The 13,620-nt window shown below is 40.6% G+C and overlaps 1 protein-coding gene across 7 annotated transcripts in view; it reads right to left on the reverse strand.

The window, feature by feature from the left end:
• Positions 1-13,620, reverse strand: part of TMEM68 (transmembrane protein 68) — a 36,351-nt gene that overhangs the window by 20,114 nt on the left and 2,617 nt on the right. For 4 of the 7 annotated variants that reach the window (XR_008702150.1, XM_055546024.1, XM_055546025.1 and 1 more), the window contains exon 2: positions 5,974-6,366. Coding sequence is in view for 6 of the 7 variants with exons in the window: in XM_055546024.1 (XP_055401999.1) it covers positions 5,974-6,298 (325 nt within the window). In the remaining variant the exon portion in view is untranslated. Of the gene's footprint in view, positions 1-5,973; positions 6,557-13,620 lie in introns of all 7 variants that reach the window. The other 3 variants (XM_055546023.1, XM_055546021.1, XM_055546022.1) reach the window with 2 other exon arrangements.

Genomic DNA, 13,620 nt, shown 5'->3' on the forward strand with positions numbered 1-13,620 from the left:
AAATTGGATTTTTTAAATTTACTATTACTTTGCCAACAAAGGTCTGTCTAGTCAAGGCTATGGTTTTTCCAGTGGTCATGTATGGATAAGAGAGTTGGACTGTAAAGAAAGCTGAGTGCCAAAGAATTGATGCTTGCGAATTGTGGTGTTGGAGAAGACTCTTGAGAGTCCCTTGGCCTGCAAGGAGATCCAACCAGTCCATCCTAAAGGAGATCAGTCCTGGGTGCTCATTGGAAGGACTGAAGCTGAAACTCCAATACTTTGGCCACCTGACACGAAGAACTGACTCACTGGAAAAGACCCTGATGCTGGGAAAGATTGAGGGCAGGAGGAAAAGGGGACAACAGAAGATGAGATGGTTGGATGGCATCATCAACTTGATGGGCATGGGTTTGGGTAGACTCCGGGAGTTGGTGATGGACAGGGAGGCCTGGCGTGCTGTGGTTCACCGGGTCGCAAAGAGTCAGACATGACTGAGCGACTGAAGTTATGCTGTAAATGACCTACCCTGACCTGCCCCATCTTTTGACACAATTTTTAGTTATTCTCAATAGCTTTTGTTTTGCATCTTCTTTAAGATCTTCCATACTTTAAGGTCATCAAATATTTTCCTGTCTTTTCATGCTGACCTCAAACACCACTTTTATCACTTACTACATTCACGCTTCTAACTTTTTAATGTTTGATCTACTGTGATAATCCTTTCCCTGGACCAACACTGTAATTTTAATCATGATAAATATTGATGCTTTTGATATGATAGGGGAAAATGCCCTCTTTTATTTCCAATTTGCCTTGGTTATTCTTCTTTACTCTTCTATATGAATTTTAGAAGTTGATGAAAAATCAGTTATACTGAATTAGTAAATGAACTGGGAGTATGGGCTGTAGAAGGGACATCTATATTACACTGAGACTTTGTATCCACTTCAACTTCTTTGAATTCCATCTGTAAAGCATATAGTTTCTCCTTAAAGTTCTTACATGTTTTTAGATTTAGTCTCAAACAGAATGTTTTATTTCCATTTTAAAAATTATTATTGGTAGTATATGATTTTGTGTTTAACAAACTTATCAGTACTAGTAAGTGGATTCACTTAGTTCTTTCAGGCCTCTTTTCTCATCTCTTTACTTATTTCCAGGAGCTCCAAGAGAATGTTAAATAGTAGACGTTTATAGTAGAGGTTGAGAGTGTCCTTGTCCTATTTTCTTCTTATGGGAATTGCTTTTACTACTTCTCTAATGTGGATCATTTTTGTTGAATATTTCTGGAACTTTATTAAAGTAGTACCTTTAGTTTTCACTTACTAAGTTGTTTTTTTTTTTTTGTCATAAGTACTGAATTTTATAAAACTACTTTGAGACTGACCTACAAATCTCCCTTTTGTGTTCTCCTTAGTTTCTATAGCAAAGTTCTGCTATCCTTGTAAAATAAACTGTTTAACTCCACTTTTTCCTACACTCTCACTTTACGAGGGGCATTATCTGTTACTTAAAAGTTTAGCATAACTTGCGGGCTCTCAGCCCTTTGTGAAGACAGGAGGGTATAGACTTTGATCACTGTTTCAATATTTATTGTATGATTATTGGTCTGCTCTGTTTCTCTCTCCTTCTTGAACCAATTTTGATCATTTTTCTTTTCCTTCAAAAAAAACTATGTACTTAATTTTTAAATATAATGGTGTGAAGGGAAGTAAGGTGAAGTGAAAGTCGCTCAGTCATGTCTGACTCTTTGCAACCTCATGGACTATACAGTCCACGGAATTCTCCAGGCCAGAATACTGGAGTGGGTAGCCTTTCCCTTCTTCAGGGGATCTTCCCAACCCAGGGATCAAACCCAGGTCTCCCGCATTGCAGGCAGATTCTTCACCAGCTAAGCCACCAGGGAAGCCCAAGAATACTGGAGTGGGTAGCCTATCCCTTCTCCAGCAGATCTTCCCGACCCAGGAATCAAACCAGGGTCTCCTGCATTGCAGGTGGATTCTGTGAAATAGTTACTCAGTTATTTCCCCACTCATTCTTCAAAACCTTATTTAAAAACTACTTCCTCCATGAATAGTGCTTTCACTTTTATCCCATAGAAACAAGAATGGACATTTATTGAGGGTTCACCTGCCAGGCACTGTATTGGACCCATAGTAATTATGTCATATGGTCCTCACGGAATTCCTGCACTGATGAGGAAACCCAAGGAAGCAAAACCCACATAACCAACTACTCAAGGTCACACGGTGGCGGGGAGGGGGCTGGGGGAGGGCGGCTGTGTCCTTGCCCCTCACCTCACCTCCTACCAGAGGTGTGTGCAGGCTAACCTGCATCTGAGACTGTCAAATGCTCATGGCCATCCACTCACTGAGTTGTGCGTCACTTTAGTGAGTTACTGTCAGCATTTTCTTTTTAAATAAGAGAGAGCAGGATAGAAAACAGAGCAGATCACATGAAGACAGTCTCTACACACTCGATGAAGTAGATATACCTGTGCGTATACACTGGATGGCAGAATGCATTTCTTGCTAACAAAAGTCAAAACCTTGACAGCCTAAAAATGTGCCTTGAAAATACTAGGAATCTTGGACACAGTAGGTGTGTGAAGTTGAACTTAATAATGACCAAGAGGCAAGTGATGTATTTTAGTGCTTTCCAAATTATTGGAGCAAGATGCTCTATAATTATGAGAGCTAACATTAGCTGAATTTTTATTACATAATAGAAATTATTCTAAGTACTTTATATCAAGATCCAATGAATCCTTAAAACAACCCATTTTACAGAAGAGGAAAATGAAGTTCAGGAAAGTTTAGTATCTTGTTTGAAGAGAAAGGTTATTTACATAGCTTTAAAGGAGCTCTTCCAAGACATTTATCAATTAAAAAGTAAAAACTAGCAACTCTCTGGTGGGGAAACCTAGCAGACACCTCCTCAACCAAGTGATCAAAGTCACCATCACCGGTCATAACACGTGTTAACATCAGGCACCTCGGATACAATGTACTGAGAATGCACCATCAGTGAGATTCTGGTCAAAAATGCACAACTTCAAATTAATTATGGAAAACATACGTAAATTAAGAGACAGTCCACAAAATCACTGAGCAGTACTCTGCAAAAGTGTGAAGGTGATAAAGACAAAAAACCCGTTTTAAATTGGAGAAGATATGACAACTAAATGCAGGATGGGATCCTGGTAAAAGGACTCTGGCAGGGAACCTGGTAAGATTCGAATAATATCTGTAGTTTGGCTGATAATGTTGTACCACTGTTAATATGATAACTGTCAAAACGGTTATATAAGATGCTAACATTAGGGGAAGCTGAGTGAAAAACAGCAGGAACTCTGCACTATTTTTGCAACTTCTCTGTAATTCTAAATTTCTTTTAAATGAAGTTTTAAAAAGTCCTAATTGTTGAAAAGGAAGGGAGGAGGAAGAGGGAGAAGGGAGAAACAGCAAAGGAAGCGAGGTAACCTGCCGGAGGTCACCCAGCTGTGACTGGGGAGAGGCTGGTTTGAGCTCCAGCCGGTGGACCAGGCGTCCTTCCCTGTGTGAGACACAGGAGGTGAAAGAAAACTCTAACCCACCTGAGGGAGAGCGGGAAGGTTCTCTTGAAACCCCAATTTAATTTTCCATGAAAAAACTCTTCTACAATTCTATAAAGCAGTTATCCTTCAATTAAAAAATAAATTTAAATATATATATATATATATGCAAAAAAAAAAAGAAAAAAAACTACTACCTGTGGTTTAACTTGGAGGACCCTTTTAGTGAATAAAATATGTCCATGTTTTTAAAAAATAGTAATAAATGTGAAGTAAAAAAGTCAAAATTGCTATAATTTAAAGGCTGTAAACAACTTGAAGGTAGGGACCTCATTGACAGACTACCTAAAAACACAGGTATTTAAAGAAATATCAGATTCATGTTCCTTGATGTAGTAGAATCAGAGAATGGTTTGCAAAATGCCAGAGCACTTACATAATATACAGTAGAGGGTAAAATTTAAGTTCAAAACAGAAAACACTGGATAGATTCTTGTATAAAGATACTTATAGTAAACCAATTACAAATAACAGTGTAACAGGTAACTAACTAAATTAGCTATAGGATTTATAGAGTCTATACAGTCATTACCACACAAGTAAGAAGGCTCAGTGACATGAAGATACTAGTCTGCCACACAAATAAAAAGCAATAAACACACCAGGATTCAATGGCATGGCAAATTTTAGGTGACTGTTATTTTCTTCTCCATATTTATTTTTACTTGCCACATTTTCTACAGTGAACATTTTTAGTAGTTAAAAACTTCTCTGAAGATTCTTTACAAAGCATAAATTAGAACTGATTTGACATCAATACAAAATCTGAATGTGCACACAAATGCCTATTGTGTATGTCACTAAAAGAGTGGAGAAAACTGTTTTTAAAAGCATCACCTATCCCAATAAAATACAATGTAAAATTATCATAACAGAACATTAAAACAGGGTGAAGTGAAGATCACTCAGTCGTGTCCGACTCTTTGCAACCCCATGGACTGTAGCCTACCAGGCTCCTCTGTCCATGGGATTTTCCAGGCAATAGTACTGGAGTGGATTGCCATTTCCTTCTCCAGGGAACTTCCTGACCCAGGGATTGAACCCAGGTCTCCCACATTGTAGACAGATGCTTAACCGTCTGAGCCACCAGGGAAGTCGGGTAGTAATCTATATTTTTACTTCCTCTGAGCCATAGGGGCATATTTAGAAATACATCAGAAAAATAAAGAATAAATACTTCAAAATTATATACTCACTTACAAAATAAGTTCAACACTTGAATTATAGAAATTAAATGTCTCCTGAAATATAAATAAATTCAAATTCCTTACTATATGCATTATCCTGAAATACAGGGGGTTACAAGTGGGAGGGGGACATAGACTCCTGAGTCCTATAAACCAGGCCACTGCATTTCTGTCTCACTGCTGTATAGACAATGAACAGTAGCCGTCTACACAGACGCAGGCTCTGGTCATGGAATGCGGAGACACCATCCCACGGTGGGTGAACAGCCACCAGAGGGTGTGAGGGCTGTGCTGACTGGCAAGGGCATTGGTATTAGCAGGTAAATGGTAAATTCCCTACATCAGTAGCATGTGTTTCCTGTCTGCATACCCTCTGACCACCACTGCTGGGAGTCCGAGCCCCCAGCCAGGGACAGACCTGCTGCACGGCACGGGTCAGGGACACACAGGCCGAGACCCGGAAACCAGGGGCTGCGTCCTGGCTCGTCTCCCTGCTGTCCTAGCAGCCTTGGGCAAATGACAACCTCTCTGTTCTTCAGTTTCCTTATGATAAACCTGTAAAATGGAGTTAATACATGGGCTCCATCTACTGTGTTATAAGAACTGATGCATGTTAAGCATTGGACACCGGATGGCATGGTCAAGTGCTCAAAAATGACTTGCAGGCATATGTAGATTTAAAGTGACAACACGTTAGCTTAGTAAGTCACACAATGACTTCTGAAATGAGGCAAAAAGAAAATGGGTAAATTTTGGTATATAGATTATACTGAATTTAAAAATATTATTACTTAATATTTCATTGTTTAAAAATCTCAACACTGGGAAAGTCAAACTTATTTTGAACAAAATGGGAATAAACATGAAATAATTAAAGTACTTTCAAAACAGTTTTCTATACTGTTTTGTCTCTTACTCTTTTAGATGTTAAGTATTCATTTTTTAATTTTAGCTTATTGTCATATTCTACACAGCTATATGGTTCTTTGTTTAATGGAAACGAATGTTTTTAGAAGAAAATCACTTTAATAAAGACATACATGTGCACCACACATGCAAACAGATAACAGAAAACAATAACTCTCCCCTGCATCATATTTTTCAACATCTCTTCAATCAACCACAGGGCCAGTGAAGGGTGTCAGTGCACCCACACCAGCAGGAGCTCAGAGCACAAAGCGAGCTGCTTACCATGCCAGACAGCTGCATGTCCGTCCCACAGGGTTGCCACCGTCTTCCTCGCGCCATCCCACAGATTATGGGAGTAGGCTTCTTTTAGCACATTCTTCCTCTTATAAATGTGTAAGAAAATTATTGTAAGGTAGAGCAGAAAGATGGTGAAGTAAGGGAGTATTAAAAGGAGGAGTGGTGTGAAAACCCACAAGAGGTAGTTTGCAAAATTCCAGTAGTCCTCCAAGTGCTCCACACCAAACCACGCTTCAAGGATGTGGATTAGACAAGTCATGGAGGGCATGGAGTCCTGTCCCACACCAAAACTTTGGTTCTTATTGGTCATTTTTTTTAGGTGGAAACAGCAAACGCGGTCTCTTTCTTCATCGTCATGGAAGGTCTTCAACTTAGCCACTGGAAGGGAAAAATAATCCAGCGTGATTCTCTTTGCAGCTGAGAGGTTAAATGTTTTGGTCTACATAAAAATATGGTGCAGAGTCATTTCTTAATACCAAAAATGAGTCAGTTGTTAACTCTCAACTTCGTTGAAGATCTACATGTGAAAATGGGTATCCTCTGTCCACTCGTGAAGCGTGCTGACAAGCTACAGTTACAAGAGGAAAACAAAGCCAATGAATGAAACTGCAGCTTGATCTGAATAATTTGACTATATCTTAAGTGAATCATACTGAGCATTTGTATCTTAAACTGAGTTATGTTGAGATAACTATTCTTCACAGAAGAAAACATCAATTATCTGATTCAATAAAAGTAACCCAATTCTTTAGGAAATGATGACATATGTTTTTGGGTATTATCTTTTACAAGCAGGTTTATAGAAAAGCTCTCTGTTCCTTTTATGTTATACAATAATAAAAATTTACTAACATAGTTTTTATCTTATATGTCACTAAAATTTCTCTTGTATCTTAAATGACTGAAGAAACAGAGCATACAATTATTTTATGTCACTCCCTAAAGCATTCACTTAACTTACCAGAAATTAGATAAATATTTTGTCCCAAGCTTCAATGTCTGTATTCTGGAAAATACCATATACACATGGAAGAAATATATGATTTAAAAAAAGATAACCATTAATACCTAGAGATTGGAGAAGGCAATGGCACCCCACTCCAGTACTCTTGCCTGGAAAATCCCATGGATGGAGGGGCCTGGTGGGCTGCAGTCCAGGGGGTTGCTAAGAGTCAGGCACGACTAAGCGACTTCACTTTCATTTTTCACTTTCATGCATTGGAGAAGGAAATGGCAACCCACCCCAGTATTCTTGCCTGGAGAATCCCAGGGACAGAGGAGCCTAGTGGGCTGCTGTCTATGGGGTCGCACAGAGTCGGACACAACTGAAGTGACTTAGCATTAGCAATAATACCTAGAGATAGACTTTCCATAAAATAAATGGCAAGAGACATAAACACAGTGTGTGACAAACATGTTTCCTGCCCTACACCAGTGCATCATAATTCAAAATTATACTCATGCTACCAAAGCTTTCAGTGAGGACCCCTAGTATTGTTTTAGCTCTCTATTAAACAGTTCCTCCGTTCACGGGCTTTCCCAGGCAAGAATACTGCAGTAGGTTGCCAGTTCCTCCTCCAGGGGATCTTCCTGAACCAGGGATCAACCCACATCCCTGGCATTGCAGGCAGATTCTTTACCACCGAGCCACTTAGGAAGCCCCTGTACTCTAAACACCCCCACCTAAGATGTTTTTTAATTCAGAGTTACAGAAAACTGTGCTTCTTTAGAGAAACAATATGAAGTTAGGATGTATAACAGGCAATGTCTCTTTTTAGTAACTGCTGGATAAGCTTATGGTCAAACATGATATTCGATGACACAACTGTATTAACCCTCATGATTACAATGTCCTAAGTAAGATATCCTTCTTCCATTCCTATGTTATCTGCTTCTGATTCTATTCTTAGAGATATTTTATCATTATTCCATACCATATAACCTTAACGAAAATCATCTCAAATCCTTTGTGGATGAGGTGGGAAAGGAAAAAAATGAAAGAAAGACTGAGGGAGAGGGAGACAGATGTATAAAAGAGCAATCACGTGATGTCTTGAAGCCAAGATTGTCTTGCTAATAAACTAGTATGTTGGCAGCACACAGAATCGACTGATTCTTCCAGGGACAGAGGATGTGTCTGATTTCCTGGTAATCCATAGCACTTATCTGTGAGAAATCTGGGCCTGTGGTGGTAACAGCAGGTGGACACAGCCCACATTGAGCCCACAATCTGTGTTTTTTTTACATCACGTTTTAACCAACCCGTCAAAAGAGTCAACCAGAAGAAAATGGCAACCCACTCCAGTATTCTTGCCTGGAGAATTCCACAGACAGAGGAACCTAGTGTGCTACTGTCCATGGGGTTGCAGAGAGTTGGACACAACTGAGTCTAAACATAAATATACCCAGAGTTAAACCACTAAAATTTATCAGTGTTTGAGCATTCAGAGTAAAACAACACAGCAAAACTTACTACTTTTTAAAATAAGAGCTTTCCTCACTAGGGTGGCTATCATCAAAAAAAAAGAAAAAGAGGAAAATAACAAGTGATACTGATGATATAGCAAAATGAGAACCTTTGTACATTGCCAGTGGGAATATAAAATAGTGCAGTCACTGTGGAAATCAGTTTGGCAGTCCTCAAAAAGTTAAACATAGATTTACCACTGGACCCAGTAATTCTTATCCTAAGTATACACCCAAGAGAACTGAAAACATATTCACAGAAAAATCTGCATATAGTTGTTGACAGCAGCATTTAGTCATGATAGCCAAAAATATGGAAACAACTCAAATGTCCATCAGTTGATGGATAAAAATATGCTATAGCCAGAAAAAAGATTGCTATGCTAAGTCACTTCAGTCGTGTCTGACTCTGTGCGACCCCACAGACGGCAGCCCACCAGGCTCCCCCGTCCCTGGGATTCTCCAGGCAAGAACACTGGAGTGGGTTGCCATTTCCTTCTCCAATGCATGAAAGTGAAAAGTGAAAGTGAAGTCGCTCAGTCATGTCCGACTCTTAGCGACCCCATGGACTGCAGTCTACCAGGCTCCTCCGTCCATGGGATTTTCCAAGCAAGAGTACTGGAGTGGGGTGCTATTGCCTTCTCCGAGAAAAAAGATTACTCAGGCACAAAAAGAAATGAAGTACTAGTTCATACCACAATATAAGTTCATACCACAATAATTCACTTATATAGTATAATAACATTATACTAGGTAAAAAAAAAAAAAAAAAAGTCACATCTTACATGATGTGTAAGGCCACATCTTACATGATTTCATTTCTAGAAAACACCCAGAACAGGTTAATCCACCCAGACACAAAGGTTAGTGGCTGCCAGGGGCTGGCGGCAGGGCAATGACAAGCGACTGCCAATGGAAACAGAGGTGTCTTTGAGGGACAATAAAAATGTCCTGGAACTGGATGGTACTAATGGCTGTACGACCTTGTGAATATACTAAACACCACTGAGTGGCACATTTTTAAAATGGTGATTATTATGATGAATTATATCTCAACAGAGAGAGCTTTTGAATATTGTTAATACATTAAAATTTATGATAGCCTAATATGTTAAAAGCTTTTCCCAGGCCTGAAAACCAATCATTTTGGTGAGCTGACCCTTACTGTTTAATAGAACTGTCCCAGTAATCTAGTCTCATTTCCAATTTTTAATAGGATTCTAAAATCTCGTGATTTTAAAACCTTTAGTGCCTCCCTCCACCCAAACTGGTAATAGAACTCTACTCTTACCCCGGCCACATTCTGACCTATTACACATGCTTCACACACACAGAAGAGGGGAGAGGGTCAGTCCACAGGTAGACTTCCTGGGGACAGAGGCTGAGAGGGCCCATCACAAGATCCCGCCACCCGGTAACTGCACCCCACGCACCACACACAAGAACCTCCTCCACAAATGGCCAACCCTTCGACTTAAAACATTCCAGAACAGAAAACTCAAAAGGTGCCCGTTCCACCTTCGAAGGTCTGCATCTGTGCTCAGTCATGTCCAACTGTGACCCCGTGAACTGCAGCTCACCAGGCTCTTCTGTTCATGGGATTCTCCAGGCAAGAATACTGGAGTGGGTTGCCATTTCCTACTCCAGGGGATATTCCTGACTCAGGGATTGAACTGAACCTGTGTCTCCTACATCTCTTGCATTAGCAGGCAGATTCTTTACCACTGTGCCACCTGTTTGAACAAAGACCTGAGGACGTGAGGAAGCAAACCACGTGCGCCTTTGGAAGAGAATTCCTGGCTGAAAGAATGGGAAGCACAAGCGATGTGCGCTTTGGGGTGGAGTGAGAAGCAGAAAAGCAGGCAGGCAGAGGAAGAGGGGTGGGGTGGGAGGTTGGAAACAGGGAGCACTGTAGAATTTTGTAGAGCTAACTTTTACCTAAGGGAGAGGGAAAAGGTGTCAGAAGGATGAGATTCCCAACTTCAGTTCTCAATGACGCTATGTCGAGAATATGCTGCACAGGGGGCAATAGGAAGTTACTGAGGTCACCAAGGTGAGTCATGAAGGTGGCAGGACAAGCGTGCAGAGGGAAGGCTATAAGAGACGGTAAACTGCTGGATATATTTTGAGGATAAAGCCAACAGGATGCACTGGTGAATGAATGTAGAATGTGAATAAGAGGAGAAGTTTGGATGGCCACATGTTTTCAGGCAACATGGGTGGGGACACGGCAGGGTTCGCCCCTTATTGTGGAACCCAAGACAAGTTACATAATCTCTCTCTGCCTCAGTTTCTCCATCTACAAATGAGGATAACAGTATCAACCGAATAAGACTGTCCTGAAGTCCAAGATGGCAGAGTAGAAGGACGTGCACTCATCTTCTCATTCTTCAGTGCAAAGAAATAGAGGAAAAGAATAGAATGGGAAAGACTAGAGATCACTTTAAGAAAATTAGAGATAACAAGGGAACATTTCATGCAAAGATAGGCTCAATAAAGAACAGAAACGGTATGGACCTAACAGAAGCAGAAGATATTAAGAAGAGGTGGCAAGAATACACAGAACTATACAAAAAAAGATCTTAATGACCCAGATAACCACGATGGTGTGATCACACTCAGGTAGAGCCAGATATCCTGGAATGCAAAGTCAACTGGGCCTTAGGAAGCATCACTATGAACAAAGCTAGTGGAGGTGATGGAATTCCAGCTAAGCTATTTCAAATCCTGAAGGATGATACTGTGAAAGTGCTGCACTCAATATGCTAGCAAATTTGGGAAACTCAGCAGTGGCCACATGACTGGAAAAGGTCAGTTTTCATTCCAATCCCAAAGAAAAGCAATGCCAAAGAATGCTCAAACTAGAGCACAATTGCAGTCATCTCACACGCTAGCAAAATAATGCTCAAAATTCTCCACACTAGGCTTCAACAGTATGTGAACAGAGAACTTCCAGATGTTCAAGCTAGACTTAGAAAAGGCAGAGGACACAGAAACCAAATTTCCAACATCCACTGGACCAAGAGAGTGCCAGAAAAACATCTACTTCTGCTTATTTTGACTATGCCGAAGCCTATGACTGTGTGGATCACAACAAACTGTGGAAAATTCTTCAAGAGAGGGGAATACCAGACCACCTTACCTGCCTCCAGAGAAATCTGTATGCAAATCAGAAAGCAATAGTTAGAGCCCGACATGGAACAACAGACTGGTTCCAAATCAGGAAAGGAGTACATCAAGGCTATATATTGTCACCCTACTTATTTAGCTTATATGCAGAGTACATCATGCAAAATGCAGGGCTAGATGAATCACAAGCTGGAATCAAAATTGCCAGGAGAAATATAACCTCAGATATGCAGATGATACCACCCTTATGGCAGAAAGCGAAGAGGAAGCCTCTTGATGAAAGTGAAAGAGGAGAGTGGAAAAGTTAGCTTAAAACTCAATATTCATGGGAGCCGGTCACATCACTTCATGGCAAATATATGGGGAAACAATGGAAACAGGAACAGATTTTATTTTCTTGGGCTCCAAAATCACTACAGATGGTGACTACAACAATGAAATTAAAAGACTCTTGCTCCTTGGAAGAAAAGCTATTACAAACCTAGAGAGCAGAGACATTACTTTGTGACAAAGGTCCATCTAGTCGAATCTATGGTTTTCCCAGTAGTCATGTATAGATGTGAGAGTTGGACCATAAAGAAAGCTGACCGCTGAAGAATTGATTCTTTCGAATTGTGATGTTGGAGAAGATTCTTGAGAGTCCCTTGGACTGCAAAGAGATCCAAACAGTCAATCCTAAAGGAAATCAGTCCTGAATATTAATTGGAAGGACTGATGCTCCAATATTTTGGCCACCTGATAAGAAGTGACTCATTGGAAAAGACCCCGATGCTGGGAAAGATTGAAGGCAGGAGGAGAAGGGGACGACAGAGGATGAGATGGTTGGATGGCATCACTGACTCGATGGACATAAGTTTGACCAAGATCTGGGAGTTGGCGATGGATAGGGAAGCCTGGCATGCTGCAGTCTGTGGGGTCCAAAGAGTCAGACACGACTGAGCGACTGAACTGAACTGAACTGAACTGAATAAGACTGTTGTGAACAAAGCTCAGAAGAGTGCATTCCACCAGAAAAGCACTAAACAAGCATGACTATAATCAGTTTGCTTGTAAAAAGAGGGAGCTGCTGGAAGAACAGGTTTAGGCATCCCAGGAAATCCTGGCCATTAGGAATTCAGGTTTGAACATGTCCAGGTTGTACTGGACATCCAAGTGAAGATGTTCAACAGGCAGCTGGACACAGCAGAGTTTCACAGGAAGGTCAGGGCTAGAGTAATACATTTGGGAGTCAACAACATATAGACCAGTATTGAGAACTGGAAAACTAAAGAATATTCCTCTAGGGAATGAACATAAAATAAAAAAGCTTCCATGACTGAGCCTTGGGGCCCTCAACATTTTAGAAGCTGGGAAGCCAATGGGCAACTAATATCCTCCTTCCAGGAGCGGCATCGTGGACATCAGAGTAAGAAAGGAGGAGTCCTCAATGATGCTGGGAGGTCTAGTAAGATGAGGAATGATAAGTGATCCTTGGATTTCACAACACAGAGGCACTGGCCAGCCCTGTTACAACAGTTTTGATTCAGTGGGGGATAAAAGGTGAAGTAAGTTTAAGAAAGAATGGGAGGGAATCAACTGGAGAGGAATGCTGTTGTGTAAAGGCACAGAAAAACAGGTTGGTGGGGAATGTGGATCAAGTCTGTTGTTGTCTCACCGTGAATGAAACTACTGTAGTTTTTAATACCAATGATGATGTGTCAATGGGTGAATGAGAAACGGATGATCAAGAGAGAAGATAATTGCTGGGGCCTGGGCCAGAGGGGATAGAATACAGCGTACAAGAAAGAGGATGGCACAAAGAAGACTTACATCACTGATTATGAATTCATGTATTCAATAGTCATCAAGCAAGTATGTAGTTTGTGCTGGGCACTATTCTAAACACAGGAATGTATCAGTAAACAAAATAGATGGTTATATGAGAAAACATATGCAAAAGTACTTAGGATAATATGCCCAGGACATGTTAGTCACCTAAGCAATGCTGGCTAACTAAATACAGATAAAGGTGAATTTGTTCATCCAAATCTTTGACAA

This window comes from Bubalus kerabau, chromosome 14 (genome assembly GCF_029407905.1).
Source record: "Bubalus kerabau isolate K-KA32 ecotype Philippines breed swamp buffalo chromosome 14, PCC_UOA_SB_1v2, whole genome shotgun sequence".
NCBI lineage: Eukaryota > Metazoa > Chordata > Mammalia > Artiodactyla > Bovidae > Bubalus > Bubalus kerabau.